This window comes from Amphibalanus amphitrite, unplaced genomic scaffold (assembly GCF_019059575.1).
Source record: "Amphibalanus amphitrite isolate SeventyFive unplaced genomic scaffold, NRLGWU_Aamphi_draft 000526F_arrow, whole genome shotgun sequence".
Lineage (NCBI taxonomy): Eukaryota > Metazoa > Arthropoda > Thecostraca > Balanomorpha > Balanidae > Amphibalanus > Amphibalanus amphitrite.
In genome coordinates, this window is record NW_024882020.1 from 208,468 (window position 1) to 235,743 (window position 27,276).

The window sequence follows — 27,276 nt, forward strand, 5'->3', positions numbered from 1 at the left end:
TTTCATATCATGAATTTATTTCAGGATCTTACTTGAAAATAATGTAAAAAGAAAAGAACAATGAGGTGTGTTAGCATCTGTACACACAGAAAAATATTGACACCGTTAGCGGTGTAATTGCACAGTACATATCTGAGCACTTGAGGAAAGTTAATTTAGTCCCTTCCCCGCTTAAATTACTCGCGCTTCTAAATGAACACCAGGAAGAAGGTAAAAGAACACTGTTAGGAGGGTTGGGTGTTTTACTACATGTAGCAAAACACCCAACCCTCCTAACAGTGTTTTATTACCTTCTTCCTGGTGTTCATTTAGAAGCGCGAGTAATTTAAGCGGGGAAGGGACTAAATTAACTTTCCTCAAGTGCTCAGATATGTACTGTGCAATTACACCGCTAACGGTGTTAATATTTTTCTGTGTGTACAATCTAAACGAATTACCTTTATAAAACACATTGAACCTAATTTTACCCAATCTGCACCAATCTGTCCACCAAATGTATACTAGGTAGTCGTCGTAAAAACGGTTAATATGTTACACATGGATTATTGTATCAATCCTTGTAATTGACTATCACAGCAATCCAGAACTGAGATAAACTTATCCATAGCCTGTAAAGCATTCACAGAAGGTTACGCAGCACGGTTACGGTCCAAGGCGGACATGAGGACAGGTCGCGCCGCCGCCGCTCGCATAGCGGCGGGAATGTGAACTAACCTGTTTACCATAGGGGACTGTGCTAACGGCCGCTGCGGGATGTCCGTCAAGACAGCCCATATTCAGCCCAGATTCAGCCCGGATTCAGCCCAGATTCGGGACACCTCCGATCAAGCTGAAACTCGCACACAATGTAGGCCATGACATGCCTAATCCACAGTCCAAGTCATTCGGTGGCACTCCCAGCCGTTTGACCTACAGAGGTCAGCAAAGGTCACGTGGCCCAAATTTGCACAGCAGATTGTGGCCCACCCAGTAGAGCTAGAGCGCTAAAAATGGCACCAATCGACTCGCCAGCATCTAATCTTACTTTCCCAACACTCATTTGACCTCTCAAGGTCATGCGATGACCTAAGGTCATTTGTGGGCTATGTCGAAAATACACTTGCACAGCAGTTTTCGAGTAGATGGATTGACCGAATTCCAAATCAAAGCACATCATCGGGTAGCCCATAGGCCGTAGTAACTTTCCTTGAAAACTGCTTTTCGATATGTGACCCCGTTTGACCTCGGCAGGTCAAAATGTGCAAATAAACGACACTCAATACGTCGCAGCCCGGATTCAGCCCAGATTCGGGACACCTCCAATCAAGCTGAAACTCGCACACAATGTAGGCCATGACATGCCCAATCCACAGTCCAAGTCATTCGGTGGCACTTCCAGCCGTTTGACCTAGAGAGGTCAGCAAAGGTCACGTGGCCCAAATTTGCACAGCAGATTGTGGCCCACCCAGTAGAGCTAGAGCGCTAAAAATGGCACCAATCGACTCGCCAGCATCTAATCTTACTTTCCCAGCACTCATTTGACCTCTCAGGGTCATGCGATGACCTAAGGTCATTTGTGGGCTATGTCGAAAATACATTTGCACAGCAGTTTTCGAGTAGATGGATTGACCGAATTCCAAATCAAAGCACATCATCGGGTAGCCCATAGGCCGTAGTAACTTTCCTTAAAAACCGCTTTTCGATATGTGACCCCGTTTGACCTCGGCAGGTCAAAATGTGCAAATAAACGACACTCAATACGTCGCAGCCCGGATTCAGCCCAGATTCGGGACACCTCCGATCAAGCTGAAACTCGCACACAATGTAGACCATTACCGGGGTTACATGAGCGATCCGTTCCAAATACGCACTACGCTAATGCGCATCAGCTCCCCACAAACGGATCTACGGCACCGGTTACATGAGACTAATTCGTTTTATCTACGTCAAACGGATCTTGTTTGGCTCACCCGGGCTGACTCCTCGACGGCCGGTAATTCGCATCACAAACGGAATAGGATTAGCGTACAGTCATGGCGCAGTTGCGGCATTTACCGGGACGACTGAGCTAAATTGTAAATACTTTTATCATTTGATAGGCTCAAAAACATTTAAAATTAACATGAAATCAAAAAATGAAAACAAAGTTTTCTTGTTTCTTGAAAACAAAGTTTCAGTGGGCACTGATTCGCCATGCAGCGACAGCAGGGTGGTCAGAAAAAATTATCTATCAAAATATTTCATTCATTTTATTTCACATGCAAAGACTAAACCAAAATACCAACATTTTTTTTTGCTATTTTCTACGGGGCAGCCAATAAAAAAATGCTTAGTATTTTGCATTTTGACGCTTCCAGTCAGCAAAGAATAGTTCTTGTGAAATACGGCCCGAATCGTGTGCCTCGGACGTTTCGGTTACATGAGCGATCCGTTCCAAATACGCACTACGCTAATTCGCATCAGCTCCCCAAGAACGCATTCAGTGCACCGACTACATGAGCAAATTCGTATCAGTGACGTCAAACGGATCTAGTTTGGCTCTCGGCCCGATGCGCATTACAAACGGAATAGCATACAAATGTGGCGCACTTCCGTAGCAATAGAGGTGACTAAATTAAAAATTTATTATCTTATGTCTTTTTTGCATTTAATCTGCTCAAAACATTCTCAATTAACTTAACAAAAAAAAGTTGAACATAAAGTTGTCTTGCTTTGACTCATTGGGCAATTGCCTCTCTTGATTCGTCTGTAGTGCTGTCAGAAAAATGTTTCAACTGAAATTATGTGGATATTTACTATTTGGTTTTCACTATATTTATTGTTGAAAACTTGACAAAATACCGACATATTTTTTTAATATTATTTCAAAAGAAGAAAATGAAAAAATACCTATTATTTTGCATTTTAATGTTTCTTTTTGCGAAGAAATAGTTCCTGTAATACGTATCTTGGTCCTATTCGCTTCTAAGCCTCTTTCCCAGCGGATTTTGTTCGGACCGCCGATTCGTATTAGCAGGTGGATACATGAGTCGGTAGTACGCTCCTGATTCGCATTAGCGGTGAATCCGATCGTGATACGTATTTGCTTTGCTCATGTAACCGCGGATCGGATCGCCGATTCGTACTAGCAGGTGGCTACATGAGTCGGTAATGCGTTCCTAATTCGAATTAGCGGCTAAATACGTATTTACTGTGCTCATGTAACCCCGATACATGACATGCCCAATCCACAGTCCAAGTCATTCGGTGGCACTCCCAGCCGTTTGACCTACAGAGGTCAGCAAAGGTCACGTGGCCCAAATTTGCACAGCAGATTGTGGCCCACCCAGTAGAGCTAGAGCGCTAAAAATGGCACCAATCGACTCGCCAGCATCTAATCTTACTTTCCAAACACTCATTTGACCTCTCAAGGTCATGCGATGACCTAAGGTCATTTGTGGGCTATGTCGAAAATACATTTGCACAGCAGTTTTCGAGTAGATGGATTGACCGAATTCCAAATCAAAGCACATCATCGGGTAGCCCATAGGCCGTAGTAACTTTCCTTAAAAACCGCTTTTCGATATGTGACCCCGTTTGACCTCGGCAGGTCAAAATGTGCAAATAAACGACACTCAATACGTCGCAGCCCGGATTCAGCCCAGATTCGGGACACCTCCGATCAAGCTGAAACTCGCACACAATGTAGGCCATGACATGCCCAATCCACAGTCCAAGTCATTCGGTGGCACTCCCAGCCGTTTGACCTACAGAGGTCAGCAAAGGTCACGTGGCCCAAATTTGCACAGCAGATTGTGGCCCACCCAGTAGAGCTAGAGCGCTAAAAATGGCACCAATCGACTCTCCAGCATCTAATCTTACTTTCCCAACACTCGTTTGACCTCTCAAGGTCATGCGATGACCTAAGGTCATTTGTGGGCTATGTCGAAAATACATTTGCACAGCAGTTTTCGAGTAGATGGATTGACCGAATTCCAAATCAAAGCACATCATCGGGTAGCCCATAGGCCGTAGTAACTTTCCTTAAAAACCGCTTTTCGATATGTGACCCCGTTTGACCTCGGCAGGTCAAAATGTGCAAATAAACGACACTCAATACGTCGCAGCCCGGATTCAGCCCAGATTCGGGACACCTCCGATCAAGCTGAAACTCGCACACAATGTAGGCCATGACATGCCCAATCCACAGTCCGAGTCATTCGGTGGCACTCCCAGCCGTTTGACCTAGAGAGGTCAGCAAAGGTCACGTGGCCCAAATTTGCACAGCAGATTGTGGCCCACCCAGTAGAGCTAGAGCGCTAAAAATGGCACCAATCGACTCGCCAGCATCTAATCTTACTTTCCCAGCACTCATTTGACCTCTCAGGGTCATGCGATGACCTAAGGTCATTTGTGGGCTATGTCGAAAATACATTTGCACAGCAGTTTTCGAGTAGATGGATTGACTGAATTCCAAATCAAAGCACATCGTCGGGTAGCCCATAGGCCGTAGTAACTTTCCTTAAAAACCGCTTTTCGATATGTGACCCCGTTTGACCTCGGCAGGTCAAAATGTGCAAATAAACGACACTCAATTCGTCGCAGCCCGGATTCAGCCCAGATTCGGGACACCTCTGATCAAGCTGAAACTCGCACACAATGTAGACCATGACATGCCCAATCCACAGTCCAAGTCATTCGGTGGCACTCCCAGCCGTTTGACCTACAGAGGTCATCAAAGGTCACGTGGCCCAAATTTGCACAGCAGATTGTGGCCCACCCAGTAGAGCTAGAGCGCTAAAAATGGCACCAATCGACTCGCCAGCATCTAATCTTACTTTCCCAAAACTCATTTGACCTCTCAAGGTCATGCGATGACCTAAGGTCATTTGTGGGCTATGTCGAAAATACATTTGCACAGCAGTTTTCGAGTAGATGGATTGACTGAATTCCAACTCAAAGCACATCGTTGGGTAGCCCATAGGCCGTAGTAACTTTCCTTGAAAACCGCTTTTCGATATGTGACCCCGTTTGACCTCGGCAGGTCAAAATGAGCAAATAAACGACACTCAATACGTCGCAGCCCGGATTCAGCCCAGATTCGGGACACCTCCGATCAAGCTGAAACTCGCACACAATGTAGGCCATGACATGCCCAATCCACAGTCCAAGTCATTCGGTGGCACTCCCAGCCGTTTGACCTACAGAGGTCAGCAAAGGTCACGTGGCCCAAATTTGCACAGCAGATTGTGGCCCACCCAGTAGAGCTAGAGCGCTAAAAATGGCACCAATCGACTCGCCAGCATCTAATCTTACTTTCCCAACACTCATTTGACCTCTCAAGGTCATGCGATGACCTAAGGTCATTTGTGGGCTATGTCGAAAATACACTTGCACAGCAGTTTTCGAGTAGATGGATTGACCGAATTCCAACTCAAAGCACATCATCGGGTAGCCCATAGGCCGTAGTAACTTTCCTTGAAAACCGCTTTTCGATATGTGACCCCGTTTGACCTCGGCAGGTCAAAATGAGCAAATAAACGACACTCAATACGTCGCAGCCCGGATTCAGCCCAGATTCGGGACACCTCCGATCAAGCTGAAACTCGCACACAATGTAGGCCATGACATGCCCAATCCACAGTCAAAGTCATTCGATGGCACTCCCAGCCGTTTGACCTACAGAGGTCAGCAAATGTCACGTGGCCCAAATTTGCACAGCAGATTGTGGCCCACCCAGTAGAGCTAGAGCGCTAAAATTGGCACCAATCGACTCGCCAGCATCTAATCTTACTTTCCCAGCACTCATTTGACCTCTCAGGGTCATGCGATGACCTAAGGTCATTTGTGGGCTATGTCGAAGATACATTTGCACAGCAGTTTTCGAGTAGATGGATTGACCGAATTACCGACATATTGACCGACATAGCCCACAAATGACCTTAGGTCATCGCATGACCTTGAGAGGTCAAATGAGTGTTTAGAAAGTAAGATTAGATGCTGGCGAGTCGATTGGTGCCATTTTTAGCGCTCTAGCTCTACTGGGTGGGCCACAATCTGCTGTGCAAATTTGGGCCACGTGACCTTTGCTGACCTCTGTAGGTCAAACGGCTGGGAGTGCCACCGAATGACTTGGACTGTGGATTGAGCATGTCATGGCCTACATTGTGTGCGAGTTTCAGCTTGATCAGAGGTGTCCCGAATCTGGGCTGAATCCGGACTGCGACGTATTGAGTGTCGTTTATTTGCACATTTTGACCTGCCGAGGTCAAACGGGGTCACATATCGAAAAGCGGTTTTTAAGGAAAGTTACTACGGCCTATGGGCTACCCGATGATGTGCTTTGATTCGGAAATCGGTCAATCCATCTACTCGAAAACTGCTGTGCAAGTGTATTTTCGACATAGCCCACAAATGACCTTAGGTCATCGCATGACCTTGAGAGGTCAAATGAGTGTTGAGAAAGTAAGATTAGATGCTGGCGAGTCGATTGGTGCCATTTTTAGCGCTCTAGCTCTACTGGGTGGGCCACAATCTGCTGTGCAAATTTGGGCCACGTGACCTTTGCTGACCTCTGTAGGTCAAACGGCTGGGAGTGCCACCGAATGACTTGGACTGTGGATTGGGCATGTCATGGCCTACATTGTGTGCGAGTTTCAGCTTGATCGGAGGTGTCCCGAATCTGGGCTGAATCCGGGCTGCGACGTATTGAGTGTCGTTTATTTGCACATTTTGACCTGCCGAGGTCAAACGGGGGCACATATCGAAAAGCGGTTTTTAAGGAAAGTTACTACGGCCTATGGGCTACCCGATGATGTGCTTTGATTTGGAATTTGGTCAATCCATCTACTCGAAAACTGCTGTGCAAGTGTATTTTCGACATAGCCCACAAATGACCTTAGGTCATCACATGACCTTGAGAGGTCAAATGAGTGTTTGGAAAGTAAGATTAGATGCTGGCGAGTCGATTGGTGCCATTTTTAGCGCTCTAGCTCTACTGGGTGGGCCACAATCTGCTGTGCAAATTTGGGCCACGTGACATTTGCTGACCTCTGTAGGTCAAACGGCTGGGAGTGCCACCGAATGACTTGGACTGTGGATTGGGCATGTCATGGCCTACATTGTGTGCGAGTTTCAGCTTGATCGGAGGTGTCCCGAATCTGGGCTGAATCCGGGCTGCGACGTATTGAGTGTCGTTTATTTGCACATTTTGACCTGCCGAGGTCAAACGGGGTCACATATCGAAAAGCGGTTTTTAAGGAAAGTTACTACGGCCTATGGGCTACCCGATGATGTGCTTTGATTTGGAATTCGGTCAATCCATCTACTCGAAAACTGCTGTGCAAGTGTATTCTCGACATAGCCCACAAATGACCTTAGGTCATCGCATGACCTTGAGAGGTCAAATGAGTGTTGGGAAAGTAAGATTAGATGCTGGCGAGTCGATTGGTGCCATTTTTAGCACTCTAGCTCTACTGGGTGGGCCACAATCTGCTGTGCAAATTTGGGCCACGTGACCTTTGCTGACCTCTGTAGGTCAAACGGCTGGGAGTGCCACCGAATGACTTGGACTGTGGATTGCGCATGTCATGGCCTACATTGTGTGCGAGTTTCAGCTTGATCGGAGGTGTCCCGAATCTGGGCTGAATCCGGGCTGCGACGTATTGAGTGTCGTTTATTTGCACATTTTGACCTGCGGAGGTCAAACGGGGTCACATATCGAAAAGCGGTTTTCAAGGAAAGTTACTACGGCCTATGGGCTACCCGATGATGTGCTTTGATTTGGAATTCGGTCAATCCATCTACTCGAAAACTGCTGTGCAAGTGTATTTTCGACATAGCCCACAAATGACCTTAGGTCATCGCATGACCTTGAGAGGTCAAATGAGTGTTGGGAAAGTAAGATTAGATGCTGGCGAGTCGATTGGTGCCATTTTTAGCGCTCTAGCTCTACTGGGTGGGCCACAATCTGCTGTGCAAATTTGGGCCACGTGACCTTTGCTGACCTCTGTAGGTCAAACGGCTGGGAGTGCCACCGAATGACTTGGACTGTGGATTGGGCATGTCATGGCCTACATTGTGTGCGAGTTTCAGCTTGATCAGAGGTGTCCCGAATCTGGGCTGAATCCGGGCTGAATCTGGGCTGAATATGGGCTGTCTTGATCAACATCGCTGCGGGCGCGGATTCGGGCTTAGTTTTGACTTTGTACCGCAATTAATGGTTTATTTATGATAAAAAGTGGACTAGCGAGAGTCGTGACGGGATCAAAATTCAATGCTCTACAAAACTAAGCCATTTTCATTGTGATGACGTCATAGACTTCACCGCCCAACCCAATAAAGCAGAAATATGTCGTGTCACCGGTGATTACATGCAAAAATTCTTTGGCATATAGCATAAAAACCAGAACACCTTTGACTGCAGCGACAATGCGGTACTATAGAAAATTGTATGGCCTACCTTATGGTGCCCATTACTTAATAATTAACCCTAGAACGCCTAGGGGGGGGGTTGTATCAACCCCCCCCCCCCTGAGGTTTTTTCGAAGTGCACGCTAAACGGCTTGTCGTAGCGGGCTGAAATTTTTAATACCCTCTGGGGCAACCTTTGCGCATCTTTTGCCGAAAAAAAATTGATCGGGTCATGTCAGGTCACGGAGTTATGACGTCATAAGAGGTACAGCCTCCGGCCGACAGTTACCAAACGTGTGCGCCGAATCCCTAGGTTTTCTGCCGGTGATACCCACATTGTTTGATGGATCATGATGAAACTTCCCATGCATGTTGGGGCAAGCATTGGCTATCGTGTGGTGCAAGAAAATTGACCGGGTCAGGTCAGGTCACGGAGCTATGACGTCACAAGAGGAACAGCGTCCGGTACTATTTTTGAAAAGCGCCCGAACCACTATTTTGCTAATTCTTGTCACCTCAATGGGAATATGCAGCAATATTAGCTTCTATAGGGAGCAAATGGACCTCCCAAATCCAAAAATACAATCAGATTTCAAAAATTTAAATTTTGATTTTTCGAATTTCTGCCGCCGACTGTGACCTTGCCGACTTTCGGCGCTCCCAACGCGCCATTTTTAGAGCTAGGGAAACGAAATACATACCAAACGATAGAGAATTGATCAAGGAACACGATAGTGAAAGTTTCAAGTCGATATCTTCCACCGTTTTGCCGCAATCGCCGCGGAAAGTTGAAAAAGTTTGATTTTTTCGGAAAATTTGACCTTTGACCGGTCATAAGTAGGTCAAATGTTGACCTAGGACCAAAAAATATACCACCAATCGCGAGATCTCGTTGAGAGCAATCCGTTGGTTTTTTCCGCTAAGCTCTACGACCTTCCGTTTCGAAACGCCAGGGGGGGGGGGTCGTAACAACCCCCCCCCCGGTCGTTCGTGTTATGAGAAATGGCCTGGTCGTGCGAGGGTTAAGTTGAGTATTTCGTCGCCTAACTCTTGTAAATGTGGATGTCCGCTTGTCTATGGAGTTTGGACCGTAACATGCAAGCAACGCAGTTGATAGATCTTACCTTTTAGCAGAATTTGTATGGCTTTGGTCCAATAGCCGACATCCAGAACGGCAAATGCGTTGAGTCCAACGGTCGGATGATGGCAGGACTCCACTGGTAGAGCTGTGATGGATGAGGTCCTGTTGCTAACAGAGCAGTGACACCCGTCTCTAAACGGACAGAAGGGGAGAGCAAGTGAAAGAGCGAGAGCGAGAGAGAGAGAGAGAGAGAGAGAGAGAGAGAGAGAGAGAGAGAGAGAGAGCGAGGGAGAGAGAGTGAGAAAAAAGAGAGAGAGACACACACACACACACACTCGTAGCATTTACCTATTCCCTTTTGACATCAGGCAAGGGAGGGGATATAATTTCATGAACTTTGACGTAGACAGTACGAGAATCGACGTAGTAAACGTAGACTCACGTAGAATCACCAGTATGACTCCGCTCTGAAACCTGATTTAGATAAATTGCAGCCAGCTGTTATTTGTTTACGTTTTTCAACTCACTCCTATTCCGACACATGGCTACTGATGCGATAGCTCACATGCACCAACGCATTTACAGACTGTTTATTCAACCCTACCTTCCAAAAGCGAGGTGTGAAGCGCGTGTCTTCACACAGGCGAGCACACAATGGCTGAGTGTGTTCCCAGGGAGCTTGTTCCATCCAGTTGGCTTGGTGCCGCAGCTCCATCCCACTGTTCAGAGCCAGACGAACCATGTCAAACACAAGCGATACCACTGAATAAAGCAAATAGATCATGCCTTGTCATATCATCCGACATTATCAGCGATTAGAACACTGAAATACAACCATTATATGAAGATAGTTATTATCAAAGAGGTGCATCATTTGTTATCAAAGGTGCAGATTTGGCGAGAAGGTTAGGTGCATTCGCCAGATAGGCTGTCGTGGAAACGGCTTATTTCGTCCTACTTCAACACATCAGTTTTCATAGACGCACCTGTTTTGAACGTTTCTCTATCATGAAGGAGAAATCCCTCCTTTTCCTGAAGTCGTTTAGAGTTTTGATCCCTCACCCAGTCATAGACGTTGAAATCAGCGTTCTCTTCGCGAATGCTTCCACATGCGCATGTTGCTCTGTCAAGGGAGATCAATCGGTGTTAACCCTCGCGGGCCCGGGGGGGGGGCGTTTTTCGCCCCCCCCCCCCCTGGCGAATATTTGCGATAGCTCCCGAACGCTTAGGGATAGGAAAGCGACACTTTCAGTACCTTTTCTCCCATCAATTTGACATCTTCTGAAGTAAAAAGTTTGGACCTAGCCCCCTTGATGACGTCACAAGGTCCATTTTTCTCGACCCCTGCACGGCAAACTTCGGCGTCACAGACGCAAACTTCAAATAGCTACTAAAAATAGAGTTTTACAGATAAAGACAAATTACTAGCACGGTTGTGTAGCGTGTGACCTAGAGAAAAATAGAAAAATGGTTTTGGTGACCTGAGGTCAGAGGTCAGGTCAACGACCCCGAAATGTGGTTTTAGTTTTTCGCAAATAACTTCGACAAAAATGGTCCTAGAGCTACGGCAGCGGTACCATCGCATTCGCCTTGTCAAGCCGCGTCGAATGATATACATTTTGTTCGGAAAAGGTCAAATTTTATGTTGACCTCATGTGACCTCGAATGACCTCTGGTTGGCCTTGACACATGAAAGGTCGTTTATGATAGATTTGTATCCGCTGATCACGAATCTGGCATCGATTTTCCTCTCAGCCTTCATTTAGAGCTTCCGGATGGCAAAATTGTCTTATTTATTATAACTAACTTGAATTAGTGAAATAGCCTCTAGCAGGGATACTCTTCTGTGACCTTGACCTTTGAGCAGCCTTGTATCGTAAGATGAACCACAAATAGGGAACTGATAAGCCTCAAAACATTTCAAAACATCTTGGAAGTTAGCACGCAAGATGTGCGAAAAAGTGCCAGGTTTGAGGTCAACTTTGAGCGTGATCTTGACCTTGGCCTTTGATTTTGAGCACATTTTCGGAATCCTCAAACTCTCTTCTTTCGTTTGACACCCAATTTTGCCGGTTTGATGCAGCCTGCCGTCCTCTAGAAGGCTTACTTTGAGATCACTACACATGTGCCGGTTTTTGCCTTTGACCTTGACCTCTGACCTTGAAAATTGACCTGAGGTCAAAAATTTTAGGTGCTTTAGAATCGTCTCGTAAGGACCTTTCGTTTGGTATCGCTTTTTTTTTTCGTATCTCCCTTATTTACGGAGTTAGACAGGGGGGGGGGCGAAAAACGCCCCCCCCCCCGGGCTGCGGTGGTTGGGATTACCCCCCGGGCCCGGCCGGGTTAACCCGCGCCCTGCTGGGGGGGGGTGTTTGAACACCCCCCCTTGTGGTTTTTCGCGAATATCTCAAAAACGGCGGCGCGGAGCGCCGCCGTTTTTGGTACACCTTATCATACATCAATTCTACACATGTTGTGAAAATTTCAGACCAAGGTCATTCAAGGTCAGGTCACCAGGTCACTTGAAGTGACCTCACCTCATAAAAAGTTTCAATGTCTGTCATAGCTACACCGAGTGACCGATCGCTTTGAAACTTTCAGCGATTGCTAAGAACAATAGCATGTACAAAATGTATATCTCAGAATTTTGATATCGATGACCTAAGGTCAGGTCAATTTTGCGACCTCCCCATTATAAGTCAATGGAAGAAAATTGAAATGCGCCTCTTTTGGACGAAAGACAATATAAACACTCCCAAACACTGAATTACAAGTGGTTTAGACACACTGAACATGAAAATGGTGTCAGTGACCCCTGTTTATGCCCTGAGGTCATCTTAGGTCACGAATGGTATCTAACAGTTTTTCGCAAATAACTTTTGATAGAGGCATGCTAGAGCGATGAAAACGCCTTAGATCTGTTCAGCTCGACGATACGGATCGACTGATATGCAACATGACCCTTTCCGGTCAGGTCATGACCTCGACCTGAGGTCAAATTTTCAAGTTGACCTTTCAAGGTCAAGTTATAGGTCATTCGATGCGTCTTGACGAGAGGAACACGATGCCGGTAAAAGTAAGTTCGTAAAAGGCTTGGGTCAAAAGTTATTGCAGAAAAACTGTTTCCGAAAAAATCGGCTATTTTTGCAGTTTTTGCCCCCTGCAGGCAAAACCGTTGACGTTAGGTCAAATCTGAGAAAATTAGTCAGAAAGGGCGTTAATAGGGCTATCGAATGCGCTTTTCCGCGGCGCTGTAGCTCTATTTGTTCCCGAGTTATGCGTTGGCTTCTTGGAAATTGTCGACATTCGACCTGGAAATCGGCGAAATTTTGCCTTCAATGACCTCTGGTGACCTGACCTTTGACCTGACCAAAAAATTGACCGAAGTGATTTCGTCATTATTTTTGACGCTCTTTCGAACGCCGCCTTCCGCGTATCGCTACGTGGCCCAGGAGCCGAGTTAGAAGGGGGGGTGTTCAAACACCCCCCCCCCCCCAGCAGGGCGTGGAAATCCAGGACCCCCAGCCGGGCGCGGGTTAATGAAATGCATAGGTCCCTATCAAATTTCTAATGGCGGTCTCTCACATCTTAACATTAGTACATGCTTGCATGACAAAAAGGCATTCAGGTCCTGCATGTCATCAACATCGTATTGATGTCCATTAGTCGCCATTGGACAAATGGACAAGTCAGGTGACATCTGTTACGCTCCATAACATAGACCTTTCTCTGAAGATGACATTCACGCAACTGACAGTGCCGAAGAACTCACGTGCCAACGATGACGAACCGATCGTGGCAGAGCATCAGACAGTCCTGGAGTGTCACCACGTATCCCGGAGAGCGCCAGTGCAGCTCCGAGGGGATGTCCGACACCCACCAGAATCGTGCCTCTGCCAAAGACAGTCCGCCAGCTCAGACTCACAATCAAATCAGACTGTCATAGACCTTCAGCTGAGAGGGGATGTCCTGCAGTCACCCACTATCAGTCTTCTGTCATTGTCTCTGTCTCTGTCTCTGTCTCTGTCTGGCATGTATCGTCAGTCGTTTGTTGTCTGTCTGTCTGTCTGTCTGTCTGTCTGTCTGTCTGTCTGTCTGTCTGTCTGTCTGTCTGTCTGTCTGTCTGTCTGTCTGTCTGTCTGTCTGTCTGTCTGTCTGTCTGTCTGTCTGACTCTCTCTCTCTCTCTCTCTCTCTCTCTCTCTTTCTCTTTCTCTCTCTCTCTCTCTCTCTCTCTCTCTCTCTCTCTCTCTCTCTCTCTCTCTCTCTCTCTCTCTCTCTCTTTCCAAGCAGATAGCCGGGACTCACCTCGTGAAAATGAGTTGCTGATAGATACATTGAGCATGTTAATATTTGATGCCTTGATAAATTTTAACGGTGTTTGAAACGATTTGAAGGGGCGACATTGCCTTTCACGCAGCTTGTCTAGCTTCGGCTTGCATTGTTTATTTTTCCTGAAAAAAGTGAGCAGCATGGTGTGGATTCGATGCTTTTAAATGGAGAATCAAATGACGAAGTGGCCCGTTCAAGGACACGGTAGGAAGTCACCGTTTGCTGGACTGCCAGTTACGGTAAAGTCATATTTCCGGTTTCGGATATTTTTTTTCGACATCATAGCATAAAAACAATTCAATGAATATACCTTGCAAAAAAAAACTTTCTTCATAAAAGCCCAACATATTAAGTTTTTTCTCTTGTAAAATTGACTCAAAAACCATTTTAACTGAAAATATTGTCAACAATTTTAGGGTCAGTCACTTTAATTAATATTCCCAAACTGATTGATTTTATTTTTTAACTTCCTTCAATATTTATTTGAGTTATTACAATGACAGGCAAATATTTTTAACAGACGTGTATAAAAGCGTAATATCATCTTTAATACATTAAACATATACGGTTAGCTGATGCATGAACAAAACTGAAATTAACTCCGCCGAGTTTGAAGTTAATTACATAACTGTCAACAACAATAATATTGCGGCTTGTGACTGGATATTACCGGCATGCTTCAGTGATGTCCTTGTCAGCTGAATCCTCTTGCAACATAAGCATTGAGGAGAAGCCGTTGGGACATACTTGCTGAGACGATGTTTCATTTTGTGGTGATGATTTCTCATCACGTTTCTGGGTTTCATTTGTCTGCTTTTTCTTCTCTTTCTTGGAAGTTTCTTTAGCTGAAAAAGTCAGACATGCTCGGATAGTTTATTGTATTACGGTAATTCCCTGAACCGAAAAGAGCGTCCCTTACAAAAACTGCACTTCTATGCGAGAGACATACCAGGAAATAAGTAATACGGCCATCCAAAACTCTTACACGATACTTCTTCCATCAATTATTTGCGCTTCCATTTATCATTATTTGCGCCAGTCGATTGGTGTGCGAATCCACTCACCTTTTTTCCTCAGCACACAATAGCGTACATCGGGATCGAAGATGTAGGAATTGCCACAGTCCTCTAGCGTAACTATGTCGCCCCTGCAGCGGAAGAACTTTTGCGAGTTGTGAGAAACGGGGAAGTTCCCGTATCGCGTGACGCAAGGATCTGTGATAGCAAGGGTGAAGTCAGTGGACTTTGTATAAAAAATAGCGCTTTTTAATTAAATAGCTTTTGTCGAAGCAATGGAACATATTTATGGTGGAAATAATGCGGTACTTTTTATTGGTGAATTTCCTAGGCATATTTACGATTCCAATTATAATCATTAATTGCAATGTTAGTCATTGTGATCATTTAAAGGTGCACTTCCTCCCACCGTTCGAGACATAGACGACTAATCAATGCAAAAATGGCAAAACTCTTCTCTGGCTGTGACTAGTGCTAACGTAATTAGGTAAATTGCTCCCAAGGAAATATGCCGTACGACAGATGAAACATTGCTAAAGTGTTCGATGCTACGTTTTACAAATTGCAACATACCGATAAGTTATCAAAGAAATGGGGGGGGGGGGGGGGCAGATAACAAACCGATGACACTTTTGTAAAAAAAAAACACTCAAATTAATTTGTTACGTCCGGTCCTTACACTTTCTCATCCGGCTGTAAGCCATCACCAAACGGCTGCACTCATCTCCAACAACGCCTGGACCACCTGAAATAAGCTTGGATGAGTGACATTTGGTATGTCACCATATAGTCAAATTCTAGACCGGTTTAGGGACGACTCAAATGCAGTCGGGATTATCAACGTTACATCAATCCGCTTTACAACTATAACATATGTGATGACGTTCATTTTAATACGATATCTAGATTTGTCATGCAATACAAATATTACACCGTTGCATGTTTACAAACTGATTATATCATTATGCTCGAAAAGGATTTTCTGCTTACATCCATGTACTAGAGGCCGACGATTATTGAATCCATGCCTCTTGATCTTCAAAAAGATAGAATGCACCTGTTCAAGCTCCGCCTGAGCGTTGGCCAGTGCAATAATGAATATTAGGCTTATGAATGCATCTGAGGAAAGTATTGGCATCAATTATACGATAATGATTGTCATCGCATCTTCTTATATCTTTCAATCACTCACAGTAGCAGATAAGTGGTTTGGTTGAAAATTACCCCGCGCGGGGCTGGGGGGGTAAATTTTACCCCCCCTTCGCGAATTTTTGCAATATCTCAAAAACGGCGGCGCGCAGCGACGCCAAACTTTCAGTACCTTTTCTTACATCAATTTGACACGTTCCCTGAAAATTTGAGCGAAATCCGTCGGAAAATTTTTGAGAAATTGACGTTTTAGTGACGTCATGTTCGCAATTTTCGCCTCAAAAACGGCAAAAGTTCAAACGCCGCTAACATCTTCATTTTTAAAGGAATCAAGACGTAACAAAAAGGATATACGTAATTCTACTTTGTCTATCAAATGGCTATCTCGGTTTTTTGAAAATTTTGGATTTTGGCCCAAACTTTTTCAAAAAACTGACTTTTTTGGGAAAATAGCTATAAAATCCAAAATTTTGAGTGTATCGAAAAAAACGGAATATATGTCAGAGAAGTGGTCTATGTGCACCTACATACCAAGTTTTAGAAGAATCAGTTCAAAAATGTGGGAGTTATTCAAAATTGTATGACGTCACGACACACAAAAATTTTGAAAAATGACTTTTTTGGAAGTTCTAGACCTCGTACGGAAACAAAAATAGCACCATTCGACTCGCCGTGAAAAACTGCATCAGATAGACACCTTTTTAGGCCTTAACAACCAACTTCAAAATTTGACCTCACTTGACCTGACCTTGACCTGACCTCGACCTGAAATTCATCCAGAGGTGGTCCATATCACTTATTGAGTGTGCCTATTGAATTCTATTAGTAAAATGACCCATAAAACATGTATCGCACATGCCCTTTTCTATATTTTGTTTTTGGTGACCTGACCTGACCTGACCTGACCTTGACCTTGACCTCTGAATGATATTGTATGCAACGAATATTGTCTTGGTAGCATAAGAACACGTTTTGGGCGATCAGTCTCAGTCCATGACTCCATCCTTCGGCAACTACGGTGCAAGGCCGATACTGTAGGAACTTGCAATTTGTACCCTTGACCTGACCTTGACCTTGACCTCAAACTTAAAATTAAGTACATGTTTTTAGTTGTTCGTGATGAGATCTTTCGATTGGCGTTTGAATTTTTCAAATCGGACCATTAGTTCGGGAGATAACAGGGGGGGGGGTAAAATTTACCCCCCCCCCCCCAGCCCCGCGCGTTTGGCTGGAGACCCCAGCCCCGCGCGGGTTACAGAAGAACAGATAACGTTGTGAAGCTGCTAGCAATGAAGCAGTATTTCCTGTAGCGTCGTTAGCAAAATATTCGAGTTTTATTCTTATAACTTGATGGCAACAGAGTATTACGGAGTTTCAAATAAAATGTTATCCTTCATCTAAGCGCCCAGCAAATGTATCAAGAAAAAGTGCATCAACAGTGAGTCGTGTATCAGAAGAAAACGAATTTTTACTTACAAGAGGTTGCCCTGCATGATGTTTGTTTTCTCATCCTTCTTATGACGCCAGCTGTGACACTCTGCATTTGATCTCCGAGGAACGAGCTGTCAGCGAGTGCAAGCATTTTAGCCACGAATTTTGCTCGTCAAACGAAAATAAGGTTTCACATGAAATGTAAAGTTGATAAAACAACACTGAAAATTGCAGTCGGCCTGGCTATCATCCTCGCTACGTGTCATCATCCTCGCTACGTATCATCCTCGCTACGTATCATCCTCGCTCGTGACGTATATTATAGGGGTAAGAAAAAGGAACTTGCAACATGACATTTTAAATTATAAACGCTACTGAAATAGGAAATGCATATGCAAACACCAGACCGCCGAGACCGCCGAGTCGGGAGCAAAAATAAATAAAGACCCAAAAGCTCTGGTGACGTCATAATAAACGCTGCACTTTCGATACACTTTCTAGTGAGTTTTCAAATGCTGTTTGTCGCTGTTTGAAAACATAACAATGCAAAGGCAAAACAACAAACCAACTCGGCGGTCTGGGTCACCTCACCTGCACTCTCTGCACGTGCTGCCTGCAGCGGGACAGAGCTGGTCATGCAGCGCCGCTCCGCAGCACCCCGATCACCCTCCGGGCGTGGGCGTTGCGGGGCAGCTCACCTTTGGACCAGCAGGGGCCGGCACCCAGGTGAGGGGGGGGGGGGGGCTGACATTTCGGACCGGGTCACCGAGGCGATGACAGCTCGCTGGACGGCTGTGACGTCACTGACGTCAGTCAGCAACATTGTTACGGTATATCAGCTTGGTTATTGGAGAAAAAAAAAACGGAAAAACAGGTGTAGAGGAATTCGGGTTTATGGTGACACCATAACCATTTTTCACCATGACTCCACTATTTAGTTAAGTTCGACTATGCTTTTTGGTCCATTTGATAGCCAACGAAACAGGCTATGAGATGACAACCTGCTTTAGTACGGCAGGTAATCGATGAGACGTTGAGAGCCTGACGAAAAAAAGTGGTGAAAATTTTACATGCCAAAAAACGTTGGGCAACACCTGCACGAGGTACAATAGCAGCGACCAACCCAGAAAATAAAGTGAAAATTCTGAAACGGCACCTGTATTCAGCAGCAAACAGTTCGATGTCACCACGAACAGAGCTGCTTCTCTTTTTTTTTTTTAGTGGCCCTAACTTACGTTACCGGCCTCGCGAGGAGGGCGGCGACCTAACTACGCCGCGCAAAAGAAAACCTGCCGTCCTAACTAAGACCGGTGGCCACTTTTACTGCAAGACAACATGGGAAAACCCATATCCATGTACTATGCCATGAATATGGGGAAAAACCCATGAATTTACGTTAACCCTCGCACGACCAGGCCATTTCTCATAACACGAACGACCAGGGGGGGGGTTGTTACGACCCCCCCCCTGGCGTTTCGAAACGGAAGGTCGTAGAGCTTAGCGGAAAAGACCAACGGATTGCTCTCGCCGAGATCTCGCGATTGGTGGTATATTTTTTGGTCCTAGGTCAACATTTGACCTACTTTTGACCGGTCAAAGGTCAAATTTTCGGAAAAATAGACTTTTTTCAACTTTCGGCGGCGATTGCGGCAAAACGGTGGGAGATATCGACTTGAAACCTTCACTATCGTGTTCCTTGATCAATTCTCTATCGTTTGGTATGTATTTCGTTTCCCTAGCTCTAAAAATGGCGCGTTGGGAGCGCCGGAAGTCGGCAAGTTCACAGTCGGCGGCAGAAATTCGAAAAATCAAAATTTAAATTTTTGAAATCTGATTGTATTTTTGGATTTGGGAGGTCCATTTGCTCCCTGTAGAAGCTAATATTGCTGCATATTCCCATTGAGGTGACAAGAATTAGCAAAATAGTGGTTCGGGCGCTTTTCAAAAATAGTACCGGACGCTGTTCCTCTTGTGACGTCATAGCTCCGTGACCTGACCTGACCCGGTCAAATTTCTTATACCATATGATAGCCAATACTTGCCCCAACATGCATGGGAAGTTTCATCACGATCCATCAACCGATGTCCGTACCACCGGCAGGAAACCTCGGGCATTGGCACTCAGTTTGTGAAAATCCGGCCGGAGGCTGTACCTCTTATGACGTCATAACTCCGTGACCTGACATGACCCGATCAATTTTTTTTCGGCAAAAGATGCGCAAAGGTTGCCCCATAAGGTACCCAAAATTTGGCGGCGCTGCGCGCCGCCGTTTTTGCACTATTTCCGAAAAACCTCAGGGGGGGGGTTGATACAACCCCCCCCCTAGGCGTTCTAGGGTTAAGACACATAAATGACAGTGAGACTTACCGTTAAATTGATGTTTGTGAGGGGAGGGAAGGAGGAAGTTTGTGAATGGTAGGGTTACGATGTTACGATAAAGTTGGATGATAGGAATGGTTTGAAGAGTGGGGGATATGTCGCTGCCGCTGTTGAAGGCCGATTGCTGTACCCGGGCCCGTGGTCGCCCAAACCCGGCCGCTGCCGCTGTTCAGCGGCCGGGTCCGTGACTGAAGAATCCTTGGCCGCTGGTCGTCGTTGTGCAGTGGGTGAAGGGACAGTCCCAGAGTATGTGGACAGTCCCTTGCGATGATAGCGAGAAGGAGGTCAAGTAATGGTGCATACTTTACAGTTTGTCGGAATAAGGTGAGTTTAAGACAAAATCAAGTACTAGATCAGTTAGTGCTGGATCATCTCCGAGAAGAGTCGGAAGATCGTTTCTGAGGCGATATTTTGTAAGGTGGTTGTTGATATGTTTTCGTTCGTTGCGGAGGGCTGTGCATCCGATTAGAATGTGTTCAACCGTAATGCGTGTGTTGCATGTTTGGCATATTGGTGGGTCCGTCCTTTCGAAAAGATAACAGTGGGTGAAACGAGTATGTCCGCATCGTAGCCTTGCCAGTGTAACCTCGCGAATCCTATTTGGCTGGTTACAAGTTGTCCAGGATGTAAGATTTTGCTTGATCGCATATAAATGAGGAGAGTGAGTTTGATTCCATTTGTTTTGTAGGTAAGTATTAAATTTTGTTCGGAGTTTGTGGCAGACGTCCCCGATCGAGAGAGGCACCCCACTAGGGTCTGCTCTCATTGCTCCTTCCTTAGCAAGGGTGTCTGCTAGCTCATTCCCTGCGATGCCACAATGACTTGGCACCCAAAGAAAAGTTATATGCTGACTTTCGTCTAGTTCTAGTAGCATTTTGTGGATATTTTGGATGCAGTAGTGGGTGACGTTATCAGTTCTTTCTATAGCCTGAAGGGCAGATTTGGAATCGGTGCAGATTATTGCCTGTTCAATGTGAAGTGTTTGTATATGACGGACTACCGTTTGAATAGCGTGAACTTCTGCTGAAAAAAATAGTGACATGGTCTTGCAGGCGTATTTTGTATCTAATGTTCGGGCCCACGGCTGCCGCGCCCGTTTGATTTGAAAGACATGAGCCGTCAGTGTAGAAGAATGTGGAGTCTAGGTTTCTCTGTACATATTCATGGAACAGCAGTTGGGCATCCATTGGCGAAATGTTAGATTTTGAATCGTTAAAAAGATATTCAATAGAAATATCTCGCAGGAGCCAGAAGGGAAGCATAGGCGGTTTAGAGCCAACGTTTATTTGGCCAATGTTGAGTATCTCATGAGCCTGATTTATAATTTCGGGAAGGAAACAAGACCTGCGGAGAGGTTGCCGGGAAAAGGGTTTCCTGGCTTCCATCGCTGGAATTGCAGAATGGTTCGGAATACTTTTGGCGCGATAGTAGTATCGTAGGAAAAGGAAGAAACGGCGGTCTTCTAGTGCTGGCAGGTTTGCCTCCGTTCGCAGGGAGAGTGTCGGTGTTGTGCGGAACGCCCCGGTTATCATCCGTAGACAATTTGATTGTATGGCTTCGAGGCGTTTACAAAGAGTGGGCGAGAGCGTACTAAAAAGGTAACAGTTGTATTCGAGAGTAGATCGGATGAGTCCTATATAAAGCATTGACAACGTTTTTCTGTCCGCACCCCAGGTAAAACCTGAGATGCATCTTAGGGCGTTTATTCTTTTAAGACAACGTGTCCTGATGTGCTCTACGTGGAGTCGAAAAGTCAGATTTGAGTCCAAGATTATCCCCAAAAATTTGTGGGATGTGTAAAACGGGATTCTATTTCCATCAATCTGTGGCGATTCGTCCAAGGACGGTAGAGGTCCCCTTTTGAAGACCATCAGAGCTGACTTAGGAGCTGACAGAAAGAAGCCCCATTTCTTACACCATTGAACGCAGTGATCGATTACCTTTTGTATAATTGAAAAGGCTTGTTTATAGCTTTTGTGGGAGACCCATATTGCGATATCGTCGGCGAAGAGTGAGTAACGGACAGAGAGGGTAAGAAACCGTGGAAGTGATAAAAAGAGATCATTAATAGCGATTAGAAATAGGGTAGGTGACAATACACTTCCTTGGGGTACACCGTGCTCCATTCGGAAAGCGTCAGAGAGCGTGGTTTGACAACGAACTCTGAAGGTGCGAGGTTTGAGGAAATTACGAAGAAAGATGGCCAAATGGCCTCTAATGCCGATTGAATGGAGTTTGTTCAGAACCGTCGAGCTGTGTACTTTATTAAAGGCAGAAACTAGGTCCAGGAAAACAGCAACTGTTGGTTGGCGACGTTCCCAGTTAACTTGAATGTCAGAGATTAGACGAACGACATTATCTGCCGTGCTGTGGTGTTGACGAAATCCACTTTGGCAAGAGTCTATGCATTTTTTATCTTCCAGGTAGTAACGCAAGCGGGTGATCACCATGCGCTCAAAGATTTTGCAAATACAGTTTGTGAGAGAGATTGGGCGGTAGGAATTTGGGAGTTGAGCGTCTTTGCCTGGTTTTAGAATCGGAACGATAATACTCCTGAGCCACTCGTCCGGGAAGGAATCATTTAACCAAAGATTATTTAGAGCGATGAGTAGAGTGGATAGATTTAGTTCGTCTAGGTTGATGTAAAAAGCGTAAGGAAGACCATCAGGGCCTACTGACGTCTTGGGGCTGGCCTTTGCCAAAGATAATTTAAGTTCGCGAAGGGTAAAAGGAACGTTATAGGACTCAGTATTAGCTGAGGAAAAATCAAGATTATTGGTTTGGCTGATAAGGATTCGATGAGTATTTGGATCGTAAATCTCTGTCGAGGAAGCGGCTGCAAACTGTCTGGCGAGAGCATTTACGACTTCAGGCGGGGCCGTTATGAACGTGTTGTTTATACGTAGTTGGGGGAAGGGGCGTGGGGCGGTTCTTCTGGAAGCAAATGACCGAACTTGGGACCATATCTCGCTGAGGGGGGTGAATCGGTTACACTTAGCAGCGTAATTTTCCCATCCTTCCTTTTTTTCCTTATATATAATTTCAGCACATTCTTTTCGTGCTGCTGAATAGAGGTGGGCGTGTCTATCACAGATACACCTTTGAAATTGCTTGTATGCCCTTTTCCGCAAAGCCTTGGCTCGCTGACATTTCCAGTTCCACCAGGGTGGATTTTTAGGTAAATTTGGGCCACCGACTTTGATGGTTTTTTCTTTTATCGTTTCACTGGCTGAAGCCCTTACTGCGTTTATGAAGTTCGATATCGTACGGGTCATGCTGTAAGGGGAATGACGGTTGACACTCGCGTTAAATGCTTTCCAATCAGCCTTACCCGTTTTCCATATTTTGCGTTCAGTTATAGGAGACAGTGGTGTGGCGTTGGCAAGCTCAATGGTTATAGGAAAGTGGTCTGAGAAAAGGGGGTCCGGTGAAACATTCCATTTGAAAAGCGGGGCTATTCTGGGGGAAGAGATTGATAGGTCAATGGAGGATGTTGAATGATAGCTGTGGCTGATGAAAGTCGGAGTTCCATCATTCATAGTTATAAGAGATTGGCGGTTGAGTTCAGTCTCTATGATCCGCCCTCTTGGAGATAGCTGTTGGCTGCCCCATAATGGACTGTGGCCGTTGAAGTCGCCTAGCATCAAACAGTGTTCAGGCATTTGTCTAAACAGAGCATTTATGGTATCACGGTTAACAATGTTTGAGTTGGGTGGCAAGTACACCGATGCGACCAAAACCTCTCGATTAAACAAGGAAATTGTTACCGCTACCACATTAAGTGTGGAAGCCAAGATTGTTTGACGCTGAGGAAGAGAGTTCGCTACATATAGTGCAACCCCTCCCTGTCGATTTGGCATATTTATGTCATGTCTATACAATGTGTATCCAGGAACATCATAATTGTAGTGATCAGAGTTTCGAAAATGCGTTTCTTGAATTGCTGCTAGAAGAGGAATTTCTTTTTGTAGAAAATGCTTAAATTCTGATAGATGTGAGAGAAGACCTCCTACATTCCATTGAAGAAAATGCATGGACACTGCTTACAGCAAGGGGCTGTGATGACCTATTCGGGAATGAAAGACCGTTTAGTCACAGGCTGCGATCGTACGCCCATGTTCTTCTTTTTGACTGTGCGTGATCGGAGGCGAGTGCTCGGTGTCTTCTGGGTGAATTGCGTCAGAGACAAGTCAGAGTCACTATCGCTATACATGGCTGGCGATCGCTGCACGGAGAAAAGAGAGCGACTGTTTGGCGTCTCCTCCTCATCGGTGAGATTCTCTGTTTGCTCACGACCTGTCGAGTCATCAGAGTCGAGGGCCCTGGACCGCAGTATCGGAGTTACTGGGGAGGGGTCAGTGAGCAAGGGGGTTCTGTCCTGCTCGATCTCTCCGTTCAGTTCTGATGTTTGGGCCGGGGGGCGACCCTCGGTGCTTTCACGCACGAGCTGGGGCCCCTTTGTCGGTTTGGTTGCAGGAGCCTGTGAGAGAGAGCTGTAGGACGCAGGTCGGGGCTTGGGAGCAGCTCGCCGGGACCTGTCACCAGAAGGGCCAGCTGTTGGGGTAGTCAGCTCTGGCCAATCGCGCTCCTGGTTGAAGGGACTGGCCTGAGGGACCACCCTTGCTTGGGTCCGGGTTTGGTTGGACGACTGTGGGGCTACACCTCGAAGCTCGTTGGCCTTTTCCTTCCAGACAAGGCACTCCCTGCTGATGACTGGGTGGGGGCCTCCACATGCCGCACAGCATGGTGGGGCATCACAGCCAGGAGTTGGATGGTCTCCAGCACACCTTGCGCATCTTTCCGTGCGAGCCCTGCACGTGCCCCTGCCATGTCCATATCTCTGACACCTGGTGCAGCGTCGAGGGAGTTGGTATGAGGGCCTCACCTCGTACCGCACATATACAGCATAGAAGTGAGCTGGGAGTTGCGTTGCAGAGAACCTGACTTTGAGAAGCGGGTTGGGTTTGTTGTTTTTGGAAGGAAGTCGAGTGATGCTCACTACTCCTTGGTCGCGGCTTTCATGGAGGATAGTTTGAGGCGATTCTGTCATGAGCTCTGGGGCATACACAATGCCCTCAACCTGATTAAGTCGATCAGCAAGAATCACAGATATTTCGTCCTCTCCGAACGAGGTCCATGCCAGAAGCGCATCAGTCTGTTTGGCATCCTGTGTTTGAACTAGAAGAGTTCCACTTCGCAGGGCAGAGACTTTGGCTGCTGGGTAATACAGAACCTTCAGAAGTTCATCCCGGATTTTGTATGGGCTAAAATTTCGAAAGCTTTTGTCTTTGTTTTTGAATCTAGCAAGAACGTAGGCTGGGCCGCCTGGGACAAACTTTCCTTCCAGCGTGGCAGTGACCGCCTTGGAGAAGGCAGGCGGCATGGTCAGATAGAGAACAAAGGACCTTGATTATGAAAAGTCTCTAGAATAGTAAAGAAGAAAGCGAAAAGAATGGACAATACGACCTGATGAAGTAGACAAGATGGCGACGTGCGGACGCCAACTTCAACCAACGCGCACGGAAAACTTCAAAACTGAAAACTAAGTAGGGGAGAGTGGGGTGGGTTGTATCAGTTTTTACTCCGAGACCCATAACCTCGTAACTATCCGTGATAAACTCATTATTTCCATACTATCCTCTACCTTGATTCTTCTGCTTTTTTGTGCAAAGTAACTTTTTCGCTACCTCTACCAGTTTTTCTTCTACGGTCTGCCGAATAGAACAATGTTTTTGATACAACTTGCCCCATGGCTTGGGTGAGTTGTATCACATGGTGGGGTAATTTGTATCACTAGGTATTTCACGTTTCAGGGAGTGTGCTTGCTACTGGTTTTGAACATATGTAACAACAACATTAAATGGGGTTAATACAATGTATATGTTCAAAGGCTTCACTTTTATTAGACCAAACTTAGGTCAATGCAATCCGAACGAAACATCGAAACGAACGAAACATCAACAGACTAGACGCAAAAGTGGCCCGTTAAGAGCAAAGAAGCCAACACATTGTGCCGAAATGGAACGAGTATTGACTAGCTACCTACAAACGCCAGCCAGGGCTTAGCTTTCGCGATCAAAAGCAACATACCCTTACATACATCCATACATACCTACATGTTACAACATACCCCACCCGGCTCTGATACAACATGTACCTCGCCGCCATCTTGAAAAAAAAAACATCCTCGTGCTCAAAAACAGCGGACAGCTGGAGAAATCCATTTTCACTCACGCAGCCTTAGAACCTACCCTCACCACCGCTACGGAGATCTTTCAAATCCGTGCACATCTAAATGCCCAAAACACACATTTTCTTGCAACTTATTTCTTTAGAATGACATTAAAAAAAACATAAAATCGGCTCTCACCTCGAGACGCGTCCACCCAGCCACACGACATAACAAGGAAAGATGGCGCCCGGAAAAACTCGTCGGCTGGTCGTGTCACGAGCGCTATCTATTGGATAAGTTTGGCACAATTCGCCCTGATACAACTTGGACATGATACAACTCACCCCGCTCTCCCCTACCAAACAGAGGCTCCAAGAAATTTGTGATTTGTGAGATAAGAGAACTGAGCCGAGAAAATATCTATATCGCAACACCTATCGCCAAAATATCGAATAACTCTCCAACACGCGAGTTAACCACGTGGCGCCAACGCTCAGAAACTGGTGGGAGCTGCTTCTCTATACGGCCTTCAGCGCGTTTGTCATCGCTTCTGAAGGCCACAGGACCCCATCCGTTTTGTTGACATATAGGTACTTAGTTACGCGACTAAGGTACTTAGTCATGCTTACTCATGCTTAGTCTGTAAGCATTAGAAAGTGTTATAATACCCGTTTTCACGACGGTCATCTGGTTCACATTTGGTTCATATAAGGTGCAGATTATGTGCATATTAGGTGCATATTTGGTGCCTATTTGGTCAAATTAGGTTTATTGTGTTCCTTAAAAGCTGTCCGTTTGAGTCGCTCATAACCCTCATTTGTCAAAATAGATATGTAGGGGAGAGTGGGGTAAGATGCCCAGGGTGGGAAAGACGCCCCACCCCCTCTAGCGGCGAAACAAAGAATCGAACCTGGAAATTTGTTCTTAGCGTAAAGCGGAAGCCTGTCTTGTTAACTGCACAAAAATTTGCGAAGCTCAGTTGGGCAACGGCTGGCTGGTGATTGCATGTTTTTTATTTGCTGCTTTCAAAAAATATTTTGGTGTCAAAAGATTGTAAATATCAAAGAAGGTAGATAATTTTTGCGTCCCTTGCTATAGTCGTGATACATTAACATGCGTGTACTGTGTCCCAAACAGTTTGTTTCAGGGTGTAGTTGTATGACTAACAAATTGTGCTGATTTAATGTTACTTCGGTACCTTGGGGTAAGATGCCCCCTGTCCTGATGGGGAAAGACGCCCCCCAAAATCCGTAGGCTGTCTTTCAAGCAGCCCGTCAAATCATTTATTACATACTTGTGATGAGAGACAAAAGCCGATCTGGGACTATTGAGAGTCCAGTACGGTCG

At 45.8% G+C, this 27,276-nt stretch overlaps 1 protein-coding gene across 1 annotated transcript; it reads right to left on the reverse strand.

The window, feature by feature from the left end:
* Positions 1–597: 597 nt before the first annotated feature.
* LOC122393257 lies at positions 598–15,915 on the reverse strand. Its single transcript, XM_043389125.1, has 10 exons — positions 15,788–15,915; positions 15,477–15,542; positions 14,846–14,995; positions 14,452–14,626; positions 13,758–13,903; positions 13,224–13,344; positions 10,438–10,574; positions 10,056–10,170; positions 9,495–9,643; positions 598–608 (listed from the first exon to the last, which is right to left on the reverse strand). The coding sequence occupies exons 2-10, from the start codon at positions 15,499–15,501 to the stop codon at positions 598–600; spliced, it is 1,029 nt and encodes a 342-aa protein (XP_043245060.1). The 5' UTR covers positions 15,502–15,542; positions 15,788–15,915.
* Between the last annotated feature and the right edge of the window lie 11,361 nt (positions 15,916–27,276).

What these genes read in the sequence shown, in the direction of transcription:
- LOC122393257 (XM_043389125.1), bottom strand. Translation starts at nt 15,501, where the DNA reads ATGGCTTACAGCCGGATGAGAAAGT. An exon ending in GACATCACTGAAGCATGCCG is followed by an intron (nt 13,904 to 14,451) that starts GTAATATCCAGT and finishes CACTTTTTTCAG; the next exon opens with GAAAAATAAACAATGCAAGC. An exon ending in TCACACCTCGCTTTTGGAAG is followed by an intron (nt 9,644 to 10,055) that starts GTAGGGTTGAAT and finishes CTGTCCGTTTAG; the next exon opens with AGACGGGTGTCACTGCTCTG.